Source organism: Onychostruthus taczanowskii, unplaced genomic scaffold, assembly GCF_017590055.1.
Source record: "Onychostruthus taczanowskii isolate IOZ18803 unplaced genomic scaffold, ASM1759005v1 scaffold14, whole genome shotgun sequence".
Classification (NCBI taxonomy): Eukaryota; Metazoa; Chordata; class Aves; order Passeriformes; family Passeridae; genus Onychostruthus; species Onychostruthus taczanowskii.
Genome location: NW_024498573.1, coordinates 6,969,957 through 6,992,699, shown reverse-complemented (window position 1 = coordinate 6,992,699; position 22,743 = coordinate 6,969,957). Strand labels below are relative to the sequence as shown.

Sequence of the window (22,743 nt, the reverse complement as noted above, 5' to 3'; positions counted from 1 at the left end):
AATATGAAGAAAACTAAAAAAAAAAAAAAAAAGAAAGAAAAATGAAGGAAAGAAAGTCCACTTGTTGGAAAATATACCAAGTTAAAAATTTTTTACATAACTTTAGTTATGTAAAAAGGGTTTCATTCGCCTTTGCCCCGGAGAAAAATTTTCTTTTCAAGAATTGTTTCATCACTCAAGGCATGATGAGCTTAACGTCTCAGCAGACTGGGAGTAGCACAGAAGATACACAAAAGATAACGACCATTAAGGACCATCAGCGACCATCGACTCCAAACAGCACCCCTGGCACGGTCAGGACACCTGGCCCAGCAAAGACCGATAAGAGAACCAAGGAATGATAAGAGAACCAAGGAACGAGGGCCACATTAGCGTCGGAGGTGAAGAACTCTGTTACCAAAAGAAACCAAATACTAAGGACTGTGTACCTTGGGACCAATAAACATTGAACAAATTAATTTCTATGGGTTTTAATTCTATAAGTATCTGAAAAATCTATTTAAGAGCCATGTGTCATGGAACGATTTTTTCTGCACACCTGGGCTAGGTGTGGCTGAAATTATTTCTTTGCACACCCTAGACAGAATAATGCAATGCTTTGATTCTCTAATATTAAAAATGTTGGAGGGTTTCCTTTTCCCCACAGTTTTGGTGACACATTCTTTCTGAAACTGGGTAAAGAACCAGCAATATTCCAGAGCTCAGAGAGAAATAAAAGGTAGCCAAATAGTCAATAGGATTCTGATTCATTTATTGAATACATGACAAGTAAGACAGACAGTGTAAAATCACATGTATTATTCGTACTTTAAAAAATTACAATAAATTACTGAATAATTAGTAAAAGCAGTTTTACTAATGGCTGCTCTCCAGTGATACAGGACAGAGGAGGCAGAAAAATAAGAAGTATGTACCAGCTGTGAATACAGACCAAAAATGTCATGAGGATGAATTAACACTGAGCAGCACACCAAGTAGTGTCAAATGGGAACATCCACATGTGTCCTTCCTACCTTTAGATCCCAAGTGCCAGCCAAAAGCTGGATCACACCTTGCCTTCAGTGCAGGGTCTGCTCTGGCCGAGCAGCAAGGCCCTGCCCCTGCAAGGCCACTGACTCTGTGCTGAGATGAATTTACCTGTAGTAACAGCATTACTTCTCCCTTGGGGAACATACCCTGCTACCAGAAGGGCTACTCGTAGTTTCCTATGGGTTTAATTTCAAAGAGCACTCACTAAGTCTCCCAGTTACTTTGTCTCTAACTGGAATGAGCTCTGCTATTCCCGCAAGGGGCTGATGGCAGAGCCAGGCTGCTCTGTATTCTTCCCCTTTAGGTCAAATGCCCTGGATGTGCAGCTGTTTCTAAGAGCCATTGCTAACCTCTCAAGGAAGGACACTGAGCAGCAGTGGGTGGCACAGGGCTCCTGCACAGCTTCTGCCCCAAGCATTTGTGAGGGCTGACTGATCAGATAATTCTTAGGGGTATTCCTAAAGGGCCCCTAAGGTCCTCCTCCTAGGAGGTCCTCCTTAGGGTACCATCACTAGCTAGGAAAAACGGAATCAGCACTAAATAGTGAATGTATCATCTGGGAAAGTCCAGCAGACCAGTGTGCCACTCCCCTGGAATGCTGAGGCTGATTCACTGACTTCTATTTTAGGAACTTATTCCCTCATTATAACCATCATGAGCTCACTGATTGACTCAGTATCACTTCTGCACTGAAGTCAAGGAGCTTGTGGCTTCCCAGACAAACTAAAAAACACAGCTTTCAAAGAAACAGAAAAGCAAATGCTAGACAACCAGGTTTACCTGAAAATTCCTGAATTCCAAAGGAGAAAGTAACTGATCGTGCACTATGAAAATGCCAAATCACATGTGAAAGAAACCTGCAGGTCTGAGCAAGGTCTGTGTTTAGGTCTTAGGGTGCTGGGAGCAGTGGGGCACATTTGCTTTACAGCTGCTGAGTCACAGAACAGCTTACAAGAACGTACAAGATTATTTATAGGTCAGAGTCCTACAGCACTTGACTACACTGCATTAGCTCTCAGACTGGCAGCCAGAGGTGAGCATGGTTTCAAGCCAGGCTGCATCTGCTGTGCAGTTACCCAGGAACCTACAGCAAACAAGGGCAGGCAAGGAGCAGTTACTGTCTGAAATAAAACTTCATTGAAATAAAAGATAGCAAAAGGCAGACATGCATAATTTATGGTGGTAATTCTACATGTCAGGGGCTATTAGGTTCTAATGGCTCTCAAGAATGTAAATCTAATTCTCTCAGCCAGAGTAGCCAAAGAAACACCTACACAGTCGCTGTCAGGAGCCCCTTATCAATTGGATTCTATTGTAATTGTGTAGTTACTGAATACACAAAAAAAAAAAACCCAAACAGAAAATACCAAATCATCCTGCCATCTGCCACACTATCTTCTTGTTTTATCTCCCAAAGACAACTCCTGAATTCTTGAGCTCACCCTGATGCAGAGGAAAGTTCATAGTCACTGGATGAACTAAACTGCCTCTCTACTTTCTTCTGATCCTTGATCTTTTGAAGAATGTTGACCTTTTTCTCAAAGTAGTTTACAAGGGCTGTTTCTGTCAGCATGGAGGCCAAGATCTGCTCGAAGGAGATGGACCAGTCAGTGTCAATGGTGCTGCCATACCTGGCAGCTGCACTGCTGCCCTCACAGCCCACCAGCACCGTGTCGTCGGCGATGTCTTCGCACTGCAGGGAGCCTGTGCTGACCATGGAGTAGGAAGACATGGACATATCATCTTTGGTTTCATCATCTGATAGCAGCTGTAAAGGAGAGCCTTGTCCTTCCCCTGACCCATCTCCTAGAGTCTGGTTTTCCTGCTGGGTTTTTTCAGGCTGAGCATCAACACTGGCTTTGTCCTCATGGTCAGCTTGGGATTGCTGCTCCACTGCTGAATTCTGACTCTGTTCAGATGTTGGTGACTCCTCTTCACTCACAGGATCTTGGGTACTGTTTGCTTTGCAGTCCTCAGACTTCCTCGTGGGCTTGTTGGAGAATTTTTTTCCAACTTCGCCAATCCTCAGCAGCAGACTGGCCACAGTGGCGATGGCATGGTACAGCTCCTGCTCCACGGGGTCCTCACTGAACATGTTGTAAAGGGTCTTGCATAACTCTATGAACTGTTCCTTTAAAACACAAAGACCAAATAATCATGTATCAGGCTGAAAAAACTTGCTAGTGGTGGATGAAGCAACAGGCACCATCTCAAATGACTCACTGCTTATTTGCCTCCCCACCAAGTGGCAACTTACTGCACTGATTCAGAACAGTCTGACACAGACAAACTCCCCCCTCTGTGTTGTGGCTAAATTGAGACACAGCTAGCAATTTAATAGTGGTGGGTTTTCTGCTGACAGATGAACAGAATAGTCACATATTCACTAATGCTAAGAAAACCTGAAGTTTGACTTCTATTCTGCTACTCTTCTGTGGTCAGCTTCTAAGCATTTCTGAACTGGTTTAAGTAGCACCCATCAAGAAATTAGAGACAGAAAAGATCACGCCAGTCATCTGACTCTCTCTTCTGTAACCACATTCTTCACTCTCCACCAAGCAGCTGTAACTTGAAGCAATGCAAAACCAAAAAAGCTGAAAAAGTTTCTGTGTCTGATGGCATATTTGAAACATCCTGCTCTGGAGGGAAAACAGAGTGCAGTTCTTACAGGAAAACTGGTCTGAAGTGAGGCTGAGTGAATCCATTACATTTGATTGGTTGATACAAAGCAGTTTGTCCATATCCACTGCATAATTCAACAGAAATGTGTGGAATTCGAGGTCCTAAAGCTCACCAGATCAGAACAGCAGGGAAAGCTGTGGGCAAGGACTGAACATAGTGGCACAATGGCTGCACATACTGCAGAATTCCACTAAACTGCCAATGATCCAACTGGAAACCTTCATATTCCTTTCTTACCTGGCTCATTTTGGGGAGATCTTTAATGGTTTCTTTCTTGTTCTCTTTTTCCTTGGCCCACATTCTTAAGTAGTATCTGTAGTCCTGTGGACTGGTACCTTTCTCCTCTACAAGGCAAGAACAAGCCACTAGTCAGGTGGTTTATGGTTTCAGACTTAAAAAGTAAATGCTGAGCCAACAAAAATCAGGCTTAAAGAAGGTGTTATTGACAGCCTAGGAAAGCATCTACCAGGAAGGCTGCATTGTTTTCTGCTGGTTTATCTGATGCAGCTCAATAGAGCAAAAAATTTAACAGTGCTGCATCAGCTTGACTTCTCATAGATGAACTCTGTGAGGTGACAACTTACCCAACATGAATTACAAATGCTGTGATCTTGGTGTGTAAAAGACTAAGAGCAGTAAAGCATAAGGGATGCTTATTTCCCAGCTCACCTCCTGCCTCACCTCTGTCCACAAGGGACACTTTGCACGGTCTCCTTTATCAGCATGAGACAATGAACAGGTCATAATATGAGAGAGATGAGATTAGAATGTGGTCTACTGATGATGAAATTACCTTTTTCTGGGCCATTCTCATTTCTTCTTCCTTTATCTTCTTGGGTTTCTAAAGAATTATGGAATTATAAAATAATTATTAGCCGATTTTCAGTAATACAAAACACAAAGAACTTAATATACAAATTCAAGTTATACAATAGGGGAATACATTTATATATGTACATTTTATATATTATATGTTTAATAGAAGCTAGATCTCACACTCCCATAATCATGGTTAGAGGATTGAACAGAACAGGATGCAAAGCAAAAGGCTGATGGGATGAGCTGGATAAAGAGCCACACAAAAAGTGGGTTGAAGAGCTGAGGTAGAGGGCAGAGGTCTTAAAAGAAAGCCTGAAAACACAGATATGGAAGATAGAAAAGCAGTGTGATGGATTAAAGATAAGGATGTTCAGTTGCCCAAAGCAAGATAATGAATGGAAAACACCCAAACCATTTCTGAGCACATATATGACTAATGTCTGCACTCCTCATTATTCACTGCCTGAACTGACATTTTGGGAGCAATTTGCAGTCTAACTTCATGAACTTCACTTCTGATTCCCTGTATTGTCACTACAGAAAATAGGAAGTCTTGGTTCAACTCAGATTGTTAAATCAGCCACCTAGCACCAAACTGCACAACTACCTCTTGTACTTACTCAGATTTTTTTGGGGCATTGTTGTATTTTGGTAAATGTTTTGCATGACTGACATACTTTGAACTCCTATATCACAATTCCTAATGTTGTATTTTAAGAAATGCAGTAAACTAGTCTACCAACAGTTCAACAATTCAGTGGCATGCATCCTTATTCTTTTAAACTGGAAGACTGTGGAGCAGGCACAGGGATCACCTCCCCAGGCCAGCAAGCCTAGCATCCCCCAACTCTGTTCTGAGCATCTTTTTGACCATCAGTTTCTAGGATGAGATGAATTCCACTGAAAGAAGCCAGACAAAACCTATTTTTACCAACGCTGAAACTCAATAGGCAGAATATACTGAAAGATATTTAATTACTTATAGCACTTTATTAATAGTGAGAGTGTCATGAGTGAGGAGCAGCAGCAGCAATAATTTCAGAGTATATACATCAACACACTGGGCTGGCAGGTGGTATCAGCACCACAGCCATGCTCAATGCATGCACATAATCCATGGACTGACCTTGAGACTCACAGTGCAGGCAGATATCCAGCTCTGAGACAAAAGGAGATACTTGAGCAGCAGAAAAAAGGGTTGAGGGGACAATATCCCAGATAAAACAGAAGAAAAGGTCAGACATAGACAGACACAGAGAAGGAAACAAAAACAAGAAGAGAGACAATGATACCTGCATGAAAAACCTAAATCATGGTGGGAGACAGGGGCTGGTAAAAGCACACTGCTCCTCCTCAGCAGACTGTGCCCATGCTTCAGAGCATGCTGTATCCTGCATGGAATGCACACCAAGGAGTTTTAGCTCCAAACTTCTTCCCCATCATGCAATGAAGACAGTGAACTCAAACACACTGGCAATCCTAACACATGCCAGCACGAGACCATGCCTTGTGCAACACCATTGTTCAGAGCACATGGATCTATGCTGCAATTCCTGCCTAACTGAGAGGTAAAGGCAGAAGTGTTGCATTACCTTCTGTTGTCACATCCTCTGTGAAATAACTTGTGGCCTCCAAAGCAGACTCTGTCTCCTCTGGATTCAGAGCTGTATTCACAGAGAAACAAATGTTAAAATTTCTAACTGAACAGCAGTATGACCCATTTCATTAGCAAAACTCTTGAGGCACCCCACGTCAATTGATGTCAGAGCAGCCCGTGTTCAATAGCAGCAGTACACAGAAGCAGTCACTCACCAGGAGGCAGGTGCAGTTTGTAGAGTACTTTCAGTTTTTCAGTGAGGTCACCATGGTACATCCCACCTGGAAAGAAAAAAAAATAATTTAAAAGGTAGTACTTTAATGATAAATAATCACCCTCTGCTCACAGGTTCAAACCAGAATGAATTCCCATACAATGACTGCTCAAAGTCCTGTGAGGAATCAACAATGAAATCCATACCAAAAGGTGTATTTTGTCCAGCTTGAGGCTTCCTGCTACCCTCTCCCCTCATGACAGTGAACACACCATTATCTCCTTTCAGTTCTCTTCGTGCAAAAAGACAGACACATTTTCTGCAGCATTCAGTTTTCTCCGAAAACAACACTTACTCATTCCTGTCACGAACTCCTTGAAGTTGATGAGAGAATCCCTGTTCTCATCCAGGAGGCGGAAGAGCCGCCCTGCCAGCACAGGGGTGTGTGCCCCACAGGCCCAGGGGGTGAGGCTGATGAACAGCTCCTTGAACTGCTCCACGTCTATGCGATACTGCTCCAGGTAGGGCAGGCTCTGGTCCCGGCGGGCAGCGGCCGCGCGGTTGCTCCCCCAGTAACAGCTCATCAGGTACTTGGCCTTCGGAGGGAAAGGATTAACAGGGCAGATGATGCTGCTCCACAGGAGTGGAGATGCCACAGCTCAACAATAGCATTGAGGAAGCAAACAAGAGACATTTCAGGAAACATTATCTGCCTTGTGATTCCTAGTGTTACTTTACTACAAAATAATATGAAATTAAGGAAGAGACACAGATTTCAGGAAAAACAAGGAATAATTTAAAGTGAAAACTACAATACATGATTTCAGGTTTTAACAACACTCAGGCTTTATTGCAAAGGGATCATGCAGGTTTTAGAACTAAGCCTCTCTTTCTGAGTCTAAAACAGATCACAACCAGCTTTGGTAAATGCAGTTGGGTAATACCATTCTTTTAAAAATATGTATGCTGACAAAGAGAGGCAAAGCCCTTAAGTAATCTTGTCACAATTACAGATGAGGTCAATGGGAAACCTGAGATTAAAAACTGAGGTACAGTAAATCCTAGCTCCCCATTCTCAGGGCTTTGTTACATTCTCTTCCATTGATTACAGTTTCTTTCTGATTATCATTCAAATACTGTTTATGAATGTGGTTTGGCCACCTTTGGGGGAAAAAAGATGAAAAATAATTAATCAGATAGTAACAGGGCCAGTCCTACTGGCACCATGTGTAACAGAATGCCACGTCAGTTTCTGGTACAGCACATTAAGAATTAAAGCAAAGTCACTGCTTCCCTTTCAACTTACTTTGCTATTTGTACTGTGTGTGACAACATTTCTTCCTCACCCTCAAGGAAAGCTTCTTACCTTGAACACTACATACAGCTCTTCTAGTTCTTCCATAGTGAAACCAATGTCACCAGACACAGCTCGGACCTGTAGTCACAGATAAAACACAGTGAACAATTTATTTCAAAAGTAGAAAAATCAAATACAACTCACTGAAAAGTCTGTGTAACACAGAAGAGAACAAGTACAAGGAGATATCACACAGAATGGGATGAAAAACATCACCATTCTAATACCCCTGGAAACCAGTTTGCAGTCAAGCAGAAACTGCTGACATTTTCAGTAGTTTACTGTGCTTATTTCCTGTTTGTGCAGACCTGTCTGAGCAGATTGTGTCACCCCTTCCTCTTGTTTTTATCTTCAGATGTTTGACTTGGATGCATTAAAGAGCAACAGTGAAATAAACACCCTGATGAGATTCTCCACCTAGGACATGGGAGATAATGGCAATAAATATGGACACTCCCCTTTGGCCATGAACCCTTCAGCAAAATTCCCTAATGGACTCTAAATGGCAGTAAAATAATTATCTGCTAGCCAGCTTTTCTCAGATTCCAGAGAAGCAGTAAAAGAGACAGCACTATTCATGGGAACTTATGTCAAAGCCTACAGGTGTTTTTTATCTCCCTCCATGCCAAACATCTCATTCAATCATTCTTTCAGTCACTTAAAACCTGGTCTGCTACAGCACCAAGTTTCTCAATGCTCACAGCAAAACACTTTCCATGAAGGTGCCATTTGGCAGCTCATTCAGGCTCGGAGTCACATACCACACTCTTCTTGGCTGTGTCCTCCAGAGACTGGATCACTTTCAGCCTTTGCTTGAAACGCATTTGTTCAATGTCATCTGCCTTCAGATTGCCAAATTTCTACAAGAAAGGAACAGATCAGGTCAACATCATCTCCTGAAGAGAGAACAACCCACCTGCAATTACACACTCTTTAACAAGTGTACTATCCCCTCAGAGATGACCTAAACCCACTAGAAGCCTTTTATGAGCAGCAAGGTGAGAATAAACTTGAGCTCTATTCTCTTTTCACTCCTGTCCTGGAGGAGGAGTAATTCAGACAGAGTTCATGAGAAATCCAACATCAGAGGTCTCTACAGAAAAGCTGAAAAGGATCTGTCAGGACTGACAGAAATACAGGCCCTGTACTGTGGCAGAGATAAGAGAACAGACAGACTGTCATTCCTTTCAGCCCTGTCATTTTTTTCCTCTAGGACCCCCAGGAGATTCAGCCAGAAACATCACAGTCAAGAAGCTGTCCTATGGACTAGGTCAGACAAGTAATATGAATTCAGTGACACTCTTTTATGAAAAGAAGCCAAGAACAAACAGAGATGGCAGATTTGAAGAACTACACAAAACACCCAGGAAAATGACAGCTGCCTGACTTTAAACAGCCAGAAGGGGATGGGGTGAAAAACAAGATAGAGGGAAAGGATCCCACACTTAGCAGAGAATAGCAGAGAAGAACTGCCAAACATCAGTTCTTTTGCCTGTGTTCTTTCCATCATTCAAAATCAAATTTCTTATGAGTTTGTTCTCAGTATGAATTGTGAGGAACACCTCTATCAGTGCAGAGATATTTTAACAGTATTGGCACCATTCTGGGGTCACCTTCCTATTACTATAATGCAGTTTACAGAACAGGATTCCTATGCATGTGAACTGGGATTCTTCCATGTTTCTGCAGAGTACTTCACAATTTCTACCCTGAATTTCCCTCCTTAACTCCTTAGCATTGAATATCCTCAAAAAGAATTAATAATGGAAACTTTTTTGACAAAGCAGGAAGAAATCTCTAGTCCATCACTTCTTATTTGCACTCTTCATTTTAGTCCCTCTGGTGTTGGGCAGACTCTTTGTAATCTGCAACAGCCAACACTGTCAGGTTCTACTCATACCAAGCAAGTGGAACAATGGCTTTAGCCTGCACTCCCTTAAGCCTCTCCATGAACATTGCTCAGATTTTGGCTGCACAATGTATAAAATGGGATGTTAGTTGAGAAGAAATCTCTTGGGCAAAACACCAAGCCAGAACTTTACCTCATATGAAGTTTTGATGAGTTCAAAGATGTCAATTTCCAGAGGGGGGTCATCTCCACTGGTCAACAGTGCATGCAAGTGGGGAATAGGGGGAGAGACACTCTGTCTGTTAACTACATTGTCCAAATATCTGTGGACAAAAATGAGAACAGATGCAAGATTCCAGGATTAGTGTCCAGAAAAAGAAATAATATCCTATATGCATTACTCCCAACTTCTTTTTATCACTAATCTAAACATGAAGGAGAATTTATTTTTTTCCCATCTAATCTGCAATGCTACCCTCAATGTATACCTGGAGTTAAGTTGATTTTTCACCCTATTTTGGGGGTATTTGCTCTTTTAAAAGTAGGCTTCTAGTAACATGCTGAAAATCTTGCTGCACATAGAAGATATTCTCATTTCAAACAAGAAAATCTTACATTTACTAGACTTGGGAGATATCTGCTTGATAATGTTTTAAGTTTCCAGAAGGTGATTCCTGCCAGAATCTGTTCTAAATAGTAAAGCAGAATTAATATGCAAACTTGAAATAAATAACGTTTAAGAATTCAAATTCAAACTGAGATGCACTAATTCATTATGATGCAAAACAGCTCCAGAAGTATGGATTTCTCCATAACTGAGCCAACAATTAATTTCAGCTCTTGCAGAAAGCAATAGCAAACTTCTCTGGAGCAGAAGTTTTATCCTAGAGTCTTATTTGTGACCTGCTATTAGGTAGAAAGAGATGAGGACTAAATGGCCACTGTTACTACTCTGTTATAAATAAGAACAATGACTGGTACCTGCCCAAAATAGTCATGGCTTCACCTTCATCACAGCACTGTAGTAACTTCTCCATGTTGGCATCAAGTATGGCCAATGACACCTGCAGGATAAACTTGATTCCCTCATAGAAAAAACAGTCAACAATGACCACAGCACTCTCAAAGGGCATCACACTCAGGAATAGAGTGAGAAACCAGGAAAGGGATATGGTGGAGATCACTCCCAGGTCCTGCATCTTTTCTGACAGCTGTGGAAGATACTCTCGTGTAAGTTCTTCAAAGATGCCTTGGTCCACCAGTGCACCTGACACAGACAAACAAAACAATGGCAGAACTCAAAATGGTGGCATCATGTACCAAGCTAAGCAATTATTAAACAAAACAGTATGAGTTCACCAAATTTCATACAAATTTCATATAAATTTCCTCTGAACACCATAATTAAAATTAAGACATTAATTTTTTACCCTGTTCTCAACAAAACCAATGAGACTATTTCTACATTGCAGAGCATGCAGACACAACATCTCAACACAGAACCTTTCATTCATTTGTGCATTTGCCCTGAATGGAGGGGTGGATGATTACTGACAGGATGGTATTTACACCAGACTATAGTCTTTTATACAAACCAACTTTAAAAGCCCATGAAGTGGTGCTTTGACTAACCTTTCCTGAGAGCCTGTTCCACAGATTTAACACATCATTCAGATGGGGAAAAACTAAAACCTAGTAATGTTCTAGATATTCCTCCTTACTGCTAATGATCCCTCCTGATACCAATTTTTGGTGACGTGTTCCTTGTTACTATAAGGTAGAAATACTACCTTGGAGGTCTGTAGTGTCTCTTCCTATGTCTCCATCACACCCCTGCCATTTTAAAAGGAAAAGGGTTGCACTTCATTATCTTTAAAACGCATCATTTAAATAATTCTGAACAACAAAATGTTTCTGGGAGATGCTGGTGCAGCTGAAAATCCACAGTGCAGCAGGAATCTGACAAGGACTCACCCACTACTCTTGTGTTGTAGTAATCTGGCAACATCCGCTCGCACAAAGCCACCAGGAGCCAGAAAGCCTCTTCCTCATTGCAGTACAGCAACAGCACCGAGGTGACAATGTTCATGGCCTAGGAGCCAGCAGGGCAAACACACAGGTACAGGAGAAAAACATGGAGGTCTTCAGCAAAACTCTGCTATTACAGATTAGCTAAACTTAGAAGCATGAATGACCTGTCACTAAGAGTCACATCTATTTCCAGCTTCTACTGGTATCTGAGTCAATAGATGACCTTAAGCCAATTTTTCTTCCTGTTTTCAGTTCCTCTGTTCATGAGGCAGCAAATAATTTGATGATCTTTCATCATGCACTTTCAGTAAACAACATGAACAAGAATAATTGTCAAAGTCTTCATAAGAATATTTTTAAAAATTTGGTCATAACAGAACACTATAATGAGAACCTGTAACATCACAGCAATACATAAAATCAACCTGAATTTCCACCAAGTTCTTTCACAAACCAGCAAATAGCCACATTTTCAACTGACTGTCCATGTGCAACATCACTTATTTGATATAACTGCTCCTTTTAATGAAACCACAAGATGCTTTTGCTGAACTATGGAAAGCTCTAGCAGGAAAACTATTAAAGACTAACATGACACCTAACAGCACTGTGAAAAGTTTATTCAAATACTATGTTCAAAGGATATTTAAGAGATGATACAGCATAACTTCTTTCCTACTTTCTCACCACTACATAGACAAAATAAAGGAAAAGCTTGAAAATGAACAAAAAAACTGCAGAAAAAGTCCAATTCAATTATGGTCATCGTGTAGGACTAACAAGCCTAAGACTTCTTTCCTACCTGACAGTACCCAATTGTTGGATTTCTGAATGCATAAGCTGTTAGGACTCTCCGGAGGGCAGCAATTCCCAATTCATTCTGGAAGGCAGGATGTTCTGGCATAGAGCGGTGCAGATCTCTCTCAATTTCCTCTGTAGCAAGATTGTACCTTCCCATTGACTTTTCCACAAGATCTGCGTAGTAACCAGGGTGAGTCACCATCTCATTCCAAGCCCCTGAAATGACAAACAACCACTGCTTTACCTCTGGTGCTTTGAAACAGATTTTATTCCCAGTTTCAGAAATAAGGGAGCCAAGAAGCACTACATGAACTCATGAACTACAAACAGATGTGAAAATATAGCAGCAAACTCACTGTTAAATCATGTTATAGTTTAGGTCTCAACACTGAAACACAGACAAAAGAGGCCAAACAGCTACTAGGATAATAAAGCAAGCCACCATAAAGTATCATTCAGATGAAAATAACCTGTCACTAATTTCTTCTGAAATGAGCTAAGATTCATACCCTTTCATTTGTGATGTGCAAGAAGTTTATTCCTGCTGTCAGCACAACATCCTACCTGAGAAAAGGAGCCACAGCTCTCCACGGAGATTCTCAGGGATTCCTTTCTGAACAAGCTCCCTTGTCTTGGCAGTGCGGTACATACACATCCCTCGCCCATATTCAAAGAAATGAATATTCCAAGACTCTTCCTTCATCTTCTCCTTTGCCTTCATAGGAACAAATATGGCTATTTTAGGAGATTATTGCATTTCTGTGTTTGTAGGACACGTGATTTCTGGGTATACTCAGGACTGCACTCCACAGGAAAAATACATTGTGACATTTAAGACCTCTCTTCTTTCTGCTGAAGAAAAGAGTGTATATATACACTAATCTATCCTTTTCTGCATCAGTTATGACCTTGCTTAAAGTCAAGTCTTTACAACTATGCAAATCTCCACATAAATGCAAGCAGAACCATGGATCACAATGATTAACCAGCAAGCAGAGACACAAGTTCCCTGCTTTCTTGCTCTGAAGAAAGTTGTTCTTCACAGCCATGAATTCACATCCAGAACACTGGTAACACTCATTTCTCAGCCTCTGGTCAAGTATCTCAGGTATGTCAGTACAAACAGTGTAAGCTGACAGTCAAGTTACCTCTATGCAGCACTACCACTGCGACACACACAGCAGTGATACTGAGCAGGGATAAAATGCATTTCCATTCTAGAGCAGGCTAGAAAATCAGCAATCTACTGCAAACTATTTATACTTTATTGCTTTACATAAAAATATCACTTACCCCTTTGGGTCCAGAGAGCTCCTCAGAATTCCTCCTGAAGAGTTTGAGCAGTCCCTGTGAGGCTGTTGGCACTTGCCCAGCACAGAAGCTGACGGGTCGATGGCTGAGAGCAGACGTGGGGCTGACAGCCAGGGGGCTGCCGGAAGGCAGCTCTGGAACTTCCTGAACAAGAGAACAGAACATGTCTGAGCTCACACTCCCTCCTCTGCTCATGGCCTAACAGAGACAGCACTGGCTGGTGACAAGCACTGCAAACACACTGTAAGGAGCACTGCTCTGAGAAGTTCCTCCCAGCTATTTCCTTAGTACCTCGCTGCTGGGATCAGCCACATTCCACTTCCATTCCCTGTCGATGCCGCAGGGTTTCTTGGATGGTGTTCTCTGCAGGAAGTCAGAGATCCTCTGTACCAAGAAATCCCGGTCTTTCAGATTGGCAAAGAAGAAGGTCATTTTACTTTTAGTGCTGATGGACAGAGGGCTGGGCAACACGCTGGAACTATCTGCTTTCTCAACTATTGTCACCTAGAACACAAAGACAAGGGCCATTTTGATCTGGCATGTTTTCCATCATCCACAAAGCACTGCACAACAGGCAGAAGGACACAGAAGAGAGCCCTGTAGTCTTAACACACAGCTAAGAAATCCCCACCTCCCTGAGAGGAATGATGAGATGACAGGCCTCCTCTGCCCTGCTGGCAAAACAGATGTAATTGTTGGAAACAAACATCTGGCCAGGAATATGCATCTTGTTGAATGGTGTCCACAAGGTACAGTCTGTATGTCCATCCAGGCATTCATCCTTGGGCAACCGGAAAGTGGCACGGTAGCACTCATTTTTGGCTCGAGCATCCAGGTCTCTGGGGAAAAGTAAAAGGTACTATCCTGAAGCTTTTTTATTTACTTGAAAAACCCACTCAAACACTAATGTCAAATGTTCATTCCAATCACAACCTTCAGACTGTGCTGTGTATTCTTAGTATTCCTTTCTCTAACTGAGATGCCACCCCTCCTCTGACTCCTCTTTCAGCCTTCAGACATGCCTCTCTGACAAGGTATGTTCTGCAATACAAAATAAAATATGCAAGTGCATCTGCAAAATTGATATATTATATCAGATCCTGAAATTGCAGAGAATAGTCCCCAGGGGGAGGATTTATTACAATACAAATCTGTTTCTTTTTATAAATCTTTAACTTCAGACAAAGGGGCTGGTGTAATTTTCTTTCTTCACCTTTTTTTTTTTTTACATATGAAGTTCAGCAATTTCTAGTTGAAAATTCCTTCTGACAGTGCCTAGGCATGCATGAGAAAGACATGAGGGTGTGTGTGAATTCAGCTCCAATTTGGGATGAGGAAAAAGAGAGAACAAGCAGAAGGCTAATGACTGAAGCAAGTGATGCAGCCCCTAGAGTAAGAAAACCACAGCAGCACCTGGGAGCTACAAAATAATGCAGATTTATTTTTACAATTCCCTACTACCTGTCTTCTTTTCTCACTGCTGGGAACATAATACCTTTTTAATGCAGAGATGTTCTTAAGAGGCCTCCTGGGCTTTGGGAGAGACTTGTCCTGTAGGAAGCTCTCATTATCCAGTAGCTGCCGCATCGCAATGTTGGCCAACTGCTCCATCAGCTTGAATGTCTCATTGATGTTGAGAAACATGGAAAAATAGAGTTCACTGTCCCTTGTGCTTACTTTAATGCACTCAGGGAACAGCAGTGTAGCATTTTTTTCTAGCTGGGTTACATCCACCCACTGGATCACCAGTGTAACTGAGAAAAAGAATTAAAAAGTACTATTGTCACAATTGAGGCAAAACAACAACCAAACAGAAATGAAGGTCAAGCAGCCTGCAAGCTCTCAGTGGAGCAGCATTTTTCCCCCTCTCTTACACATGGACCGTTCTTTTCTTCACACTTTTACTGGGTTCTCCAAAAATACTTGGAAATAACCTTTGGGATTAACTAGACTAGAAATAATGCAGTTCCAAAAGGACTATCTCCCATCCAATAAATGCTTTCAAGTACAATCACTCAAGTTTTCGTTCTTTCTTTCCAGCAAATTAGATCTGGACTCAGGAGCTGGGGCTTTGCAAAGACTGGGTCCTGGCAGGTGTTCCAGATAAAACCCACCAAGGTAAAAATACTGCTCAATTCTCTACCCAAGTCTAACTTGTAAAACGTTTGAGTAAAACAGATGTACAACTTGGGAAATGTTTTAAAAAATTACTCAGGCATTCAGTCTAAACAGCACTGAAGTGCCTATTAGTACAAGAACTGATTTATGTGCTGAGCCAGACAGAGCTCAAGGATTCCTAAAAGGAAAAAAAAAACCTGTCATCTTAAAAAGGAGTTCACACAGAAGATCAACTGCATTGCAAAGATCAGGAGAAGTGATAGAAACACAACTTGTAGGCTCCTAACTCACCCTCTTTGCCCAGCAGGAAGGAGTAGAAACAGAGGTGGTTGACAGTGAGGTACAGCCAGCCCTGCCTGGGGACACGTCCCTTCCAATAGCTGCAGGAATAGTAATTGACCAACTTCTCCACCTCGGGCATCCCAAACTGCTTCCGCATCTTCAGTTCAGCCTCTTTGAATTTACCTGGATCCTCTTCGCTCTGGGGCTGCTCATTCTTGTTCTCCTCAGCAATAATGCCCTGAAAGGATGTGGGAGGAGAGAGGAGAAACAGAAGTGAAGGTGCCTGCTGACAGAAATAACTTACAAAGCAAAGGGTCACAGCAGCAATCTGGAAGGCACAAAGGAACATGACACAGCCCTTATCCCGTCATGTCAGAAACAGCAAAGACATGCAGAAAGGGCAGTCAGATACTGTGGCTGTCTGGGATCCACTCCTGAACACATGCCACAAGCACTCATGTTTAATGTTTGACTGATCTCCTCATGGCTGGCCTGGGAACACTTGGAACACCCTGCACGAGAACTGAAGTCTCTTTTCACTTGCACACTTGCTTCTTCAACTGGAAGAAGATCATCTGCCAGGAAGTGCAGAACTCTGCAGTGTGTCAGATCTTGACTGGCCAGAAGGGAAAACAAATGACCACAATCTCTCTCATGCACAGACACACATGGAAAATACAAAGAATCTGACAGGAGAGCTGAAAAAGATGCAACTTCCTGCAGCTCAATAAAGAACTATATTTATAAGTTTCTGCTCTGGAAGGTTTGTGGGCTGGGAATCTGAAGTGTGTTAACTGAAAAAACAGCAGACACCTGACTCTAAAGTTAGTGGAAGTTGGGGTGCATTCCTTTACAACCCAGGTACCTTTCAGACCACTGGCAAGGCAAGTACATTGCTTGCAAACTAGAATTCTCTCTCCTCCATTTGTTGCTGTATGAACCCTTTTTAAACCCTTCTCCCTGCATCAAAGGCATAACTGGCAATGATTTTAAAGAGGTACTATATTGGGATTAGTAGGAACATCCTAAGCAGGCTGTTCCTTGACACCTACTGCTCTCAACCCTTCCCCTTCCAATATATTTGTTCAGTATTTGCCCTGACTGTGACCTGATGTTGACAATGCTGGATGCATTCCATGACACTTTCATACGTATGTATGACTGAAAAGGACAAAAAATTCTTACAACCATCTCCCTTGTCCTCTCTCAGAATCTGGAAGTCCTCCAGGGAAACATGTCACTTACATGTATCTTGCCCTTGACAAAGGTGGTGATATCTTCTTCATTGTCAAAGATGGACAGTGTCTGCAATAAGTTATTCTCCAGCCATTCCCAATGCTTTGTGATCTCTTTACGAGATGATCCTAATTGAAGGGGAGAAAGATGATGCCAAGAGCAAAGAAAAAAAATTAGAACAAGGTCTTTTTTCCTCCAAGTTCACAGCAGGAAACTAATAATTACTGAACAGTGACTAGGATAAATTGCACACACCAACTGTGTACATGTCGAGGATATTTTATGTACACCAACATTATGTTTCTAATAAAATGTCTCCATTATAACCAAGGATACTCCAAGGCACAGAATTATCACTTACAGGATGTTTTGACTGTGGAAAAAACCCACAGGTTCAGAAACAACAGCAGTGGAATAAAGTCTGTGTCCTGTTTTGTTTCATGAGCTACATCTCTTACCAGGTGATAGCAGCCAAATTGCTAAAATAAGCCTGGCCTCACTAAGTGACATCTTTGTAAGAAGAATATTAAAATGACATACATGAAGGAGTAAAAGTTTGTGATTCCTACAAGAAGGGCTGTAATAACAAAGTGCTGAAGAGCTGAAGCTGCATGTGTGACCAGATTGCTGCCCACTAGTATTTATACACAGTGAACTGTAAATAAAATATTTGCATTTTTAAACTAGAGAGCAGTATGTATTTTATAATGTTAAAGGAATGCCAGTACTCTTTGACAGCAGAATGAGAACCAGGTATGATTTAAAAAAAAAAACCAACTTTGGATGAAGACAACATATTTACTCCAGGACAATCATTTATCAAACTCCATTTGGGTGTTACCCAGCCCTCCCCCCTTCTACATGCTGCATTGTTTAAAAGTAATTGAGATATAGAGAGTATAAACTAAAATACTCCTGAAATTGAACAAAAATAACTTACTGAATATCAAGATACCATAAAATTACAGATCTGCACTAAATATTCTCCTTTTTTTCTACGCAGTTCCCAACCTGCCATTTTGTTTTCTGTCTTTCTTAATTCTCTGCCTCCACCCTCCTCAAAGGGGAACCTGAGTTTCTGTGAAACTCAGCAACATCTAAACCTCTCCTCTGCAGAACTTAAGTAGCTCTGCAAGGGAGAATGTTGTGTTGGTTGCCTGGGGAGAAGGTGGGAAGCGAAAAAACAAGACATCAGCCTGTGTGGGCCTAGCAAATGATTCCTTCATGATCAGATTTTATGTCTCCACCACAAAGTGAGAAGTGAAGGTTCTTATTATAAACAAAGTTGGTCTAACAAATGTCTGGAGATATTTCCTCTTTAGCAACCATTAGGACCTAAAGCTTTAATCAAAGTTCACCAACAGGCATCAGATGGCTGCGTTATGATATTCTAAAACAGCAGTTATATTTCTCAAGTAAAAGAGGCCAAGGATCCTTGATGTTAAAAAAATACTTCTAGTCCTTTTTACAGATCTATATACACATCTATTCCAGGCCAGAAATAATATAAAAAAACAAGAACTGGACCAAGAGATTGCCCAAAGTACCTCTGGGACCTCCAACAATGTTACATGTTCCCATCTTGTGCCATGCTCCTGGTAAGCAGCAGCACAAAACACAACATCCCACCAACACCAGCAGGTCTTATTCTCTGCACAATCTCACTACAACCTTGCAAACACAAGGTACATCTTGGAAGAAAGAAAATTCCTAACATCTGCAGAAACAGAAGCTTTTGCAGAGCTTCAAGTTCCTTAATTACAGTTTAAACAACACTGAGTTTTGTCATTTTTGGAATCTTCTACTACACCACTGGAAGCTCTTGGAAGTGTCCTGAGCAGTCATAGGATACTCCTATGTGGGACAACTGCTCATCTGAACCAAAAAGACAAGAGAATAACTCAAATGCAGTCCCCAACAAGAGTCACATACCACAGGCCACTGCCCAGTACACTTGAGAGTCCTGAGTCTGGTGCAGAATCCGGTACGGGGCAACTCTAGCACTGGAATCCAAAACCACGTCTAGAGTTCCCACAAGGAGACCTAGGAAACAAAGGGACAGAAATTACAGCAGTGTAACACCAAAACAAAGAACTGGGTTAAGCAAAAACACAGGAAGATCACTGCAGAAAATGCTGATGTTCACAGCCTGTGAACAGTTGTGATGAAGAGCTGTGGCACTTAGTTCAGAAAATTCAGAAATTTACCTCCAGTCACTGGAGGTAAATTCCCTAAAAACCAACTGCAGCCTGTCCCACTGGTAATAGACAAAGTTTAGATGGCAATTAAAATGCCTACTAAGCTTCATTACAGTCCCCCATCTTCATAGAAGAGTTTTCTAATGAAAGTGAAATGTGTTTTCCTCTGTGAGGTTTTTGCTTCTAATAGAGATTTTTAAGCCTACCAAGCTAAAAGACACAAGAGTCTTCAATGCTGTATTTTTCAGAATCACCAATGCCAAAAGTAGGTAACTTGTCCAAATGGAATCAGGTAAATCTAGAAAAACTGGTGCTCACAGGTTTCAAGGATGTTCCCAGAAGTACTCTGATTAAACAAAGATGTCAGCAACTCAAAATTTGGTAATACAGAAGTCAAAATATTTTTACATGATGTTAGATAAGAAACGAGACACTTCCAGAGTAAATGTTGATGAACCAGACTTTGTAAAGCAAATCAATTTACTTCAATGAAATCTTTATTTCAATTAGATAAAACAGATATAGAAGATGATTTGCTTTGTTATTCTAGACAATGCATTATGAGTATCTCCCATGCAAATTAACTTTGCAACACACTCATGATTAAAAGTTTTGTAGCATTAGAACTTGGAGAGGGAGCAGGGATGCTCGTTGGACTCTGACTTTGTGAGGAGTACAGTTTCAATTCCCAGCTCTCATGGTTTGGGTAAGCCTGTGCAAACAGCACTCATCCATATCTCATTCCTTATCAAGAAACATGCCACTTCCTCTCCCTTATCTCTCCTGGCTATCTATGTAGCAATTAACAAATTAAGACTATACCACTGATTGTCCCTGCAGTGAAACATCACCCACAGCAAGCCCATGTGACAAACTTACACATATGAAACCAGCACAGCAGGATCTGTTTGAGCTCTGGGTTTCTTGTGTAGTTTTAGGCAGGATATGGATTAAAAGTCAATCTTGAATCTATCCTATGACAATACTGAATGTGTCAAATATTGACACACAGACCGGTAATGAGATGTCTAATAACTTGAGACTGACAGCAACTCAAAAACCTTTTCCAGCTGAACATCCCACTCTAACATCCCACACACTGTGCAGCTGCACAGCTCCTTAAGGACATGTGGCTTTTGACCTGCAGGAGCTCTGAAGAAGACCCTCACTGAGCCACACTAGCTCAAAAAGTAAACATAGCTCAAAGCTTCCACCCAGCAGGAACACATCAGTTTAACTGTTACCAGAATAGCACCAGGCGTCGTTTCTTTTTCGAAAAAACTAGAAAATTGCAGAATACAAGTACAGGCCTATATGCAAAACTGCACAAATTAGGTGACATCAAACAGAACAGTTCAAAATAATTTTGAACACTGAAAAGATGAAATAGGCTAATGATGTTCATCAGCTGCACCGCTTCTGTAATGAGTTTGTCTGAAAGGGCTAATACACGGCAGTTGCTATGTGCAATTGACAAAAGTAAGATACACATCTTTGCAATTCACATAATTGAAAGCATTCTGCACATAAATGGGGTTTTTAAAAGTGAGGGGATTTGCTGTTAACATTGTGCTGTGGTGACAGTCATGTTATTTTAGCAGTTTATGTCACAAACACGGCTGGCCCCCACACACAGCGGTATTTTCCACTGGGCTGCACCCACACAGCTTCACCCCCGGCCCATGTACAGCACAACTTCCACACTGCTACTAATTATAAACCACGTCTTATTGTCATCCCCTGCATCTTGAAAAGGCACACAGACACACAAAACATGCAAATAAACCACCTTAATAATTCAAAGCTACGCGAGCAGGGCTGAGAAGCCATTTTTGACAAGAGAAGAAGACGGTCCCAGGCATCCCGGCAGCTGTGTGTCCTCCCCGGCAGCAGCTCCCGGGGCCTGAGCGCTGACAGCCCCGGCCGGGGGCGGACACGGGCCCCGGGCGGACACCGCGGCCGAGGGGCTCCGGGGTCGCACACAGCGAGGAGCAGCGAGCAGACGGGCGGACTGAGCCTCTCGCCCCGCCGGGCCCTCCCAGCCCCCGCCCCGCGCTCTCGGACCCCGCGCCGGGCCGGAGCCTCCCCGCGGCCCCGCCGCGCCTCACCCGTGAGGCCGCCCCCTTTGCCGTGTCCCCGCCGGCGCTGGAGCAGGAAGAAGGGGTTGGCGCGCTCGGTGACCCACAGCGCGCCGGCCAGCAGCACCTCCTCGGGGCCCAGCCACATCGCGGCGGGGCTGCGGAGCGGAGCTGCACGCCGCGCCCGCCGCCACCGCGCCCTCTGGCGGCCCGGCCCCCTCACTGCCTCCGCTGCGCCGAGATCGCGGGTTCGAGCCCCGGGTCCGGACGGGTCCGGAGCCGCCTCCGGGCCTGCCCGCGGTGCGCAGTCGGGGGTCACCGCCGCGCTCTGCAAAGCCCCTCTGCCTCCCGCTGGCACACTGTGGCACTGAAAACACCTGAATTGAATGTCTTGAACTCGGGAAGGGGGAGGGGGATTTTAGAATATCCTGGGGGGGATATTAGAAAAATATCCACCCCAGGGGGTGGTCGGGCACTGGAACAGCAGAGACTGTCCAGCGCTCCTGCCCAGTCTGGCCATGCTTCCATCCCATCAGATTAAGATGGGAATTAATTTTCCCTTTTTGCTGTCAAGAACTTGCACTTCCAGCGTCCCAGCCTCGTAAATTCAGTGCGGGGGTCCTGGCATCCCCCTCCTGGCAGCTGGTCCATTTCGGTCCTCGCTTTGCAGCTCTGGAGCTCACTCAAAGCTTGTGGCCCAGCCCAAGGATGATCTCTGCAGCACACAGGACAGGGGGAGACACAGCTCCTTCTCATCCCTTGGCTGTGGAACAGCTTCCCAATAATTTAGTGAACCGCTATTCTTGTTCAATAACCATTAGAGAGCCTCCCGGCAAACCCTGAAAGTGTTACAACAGCAGAGAACACCGACATCTGCCATGCCTGTGCTTATTGCCCAGCTCCCAGGAAGGCAGGAATGCCATGGTTTTTTTAGGCTTTAAATCCTTTAACCCTGGATGATCTGTCTTTGTTAGTGCAGTGCCCTAATCCCAGCTGGAGCCCTTGTACACTACTCTAATATAAATATTTATTAGCTGGCTCAGCCTGCAGGGCTGTGCTTTCGCCTCCATGGCATGGCTGTTTCTGGGGAGCAGCAGAGTGGTTTCTGAAGGCTGGGTGTCCTGTAGGAAGGGCTTGAGCA

General features: G+C 42.9%; 1 protein-coding gene across 4 annotated transcripts; it reads right to left on the bottom strand.

Annotated features, from left to right (window-relative positions):
- Positions 1-734: 734 nt before the first annotated feature.
- TBC1D9B (TBC1 domain family member 9B) lies at positions 735-21,780 on the bottom strand. 4 transcript variants are annotated; one of them, XM_041397547.1, is made up of 22 exons: positions 21,633-21,780; positions 19,259-19,369; positions 17,336-17,454; positions 16,100-16,328; positions 15,186-15,444; positions 14,322-14,529; positions 13,982-14,194; positions 13,673-13,834; positions 12,944-13,094; positions 12,381-12,595; positions 11,522-11,639; positions 10,529-10,814; positions 9,741-9,870; positions 8,460-8,558; positions 7,708-7,776; positions 6,697-6,937; positions 6,343-6,408; positions 6,123-6,194; positions 5,657-5,707; positions 4,505-4,552; positions 3,949-4,055; positions 735-3,160 (listed from the first exon to the last, which is right to left on the bottom strand). In XM_041397547.1, the coding sequence occupies exons 1-22, from the start codon at positions 21,748-21,750 to the stop codon at positions 2,468-2,470; spliced, it is 3,765 nt and encodes a 1,254-aa protein (XP_041253481.1). In that variant the 5' UTR covers positions 21,751-21,780; the 3' UTR covers positions 735-2,467. The 4 variants fall into 4 exon arrangements, with proteins under 4 accessions (XP_041253481.1, XP_041253483.1, XP_041253484.1 ...); XM_041397549.1 differs by having other exon boundaries at positions 5,657-5,689; XM_041397550.1 differs by lacking the exon at positions 5,657-5,707.
- Between the last annotated feature and the right edge of the window lie 963 nt (positions 21,781-22,743).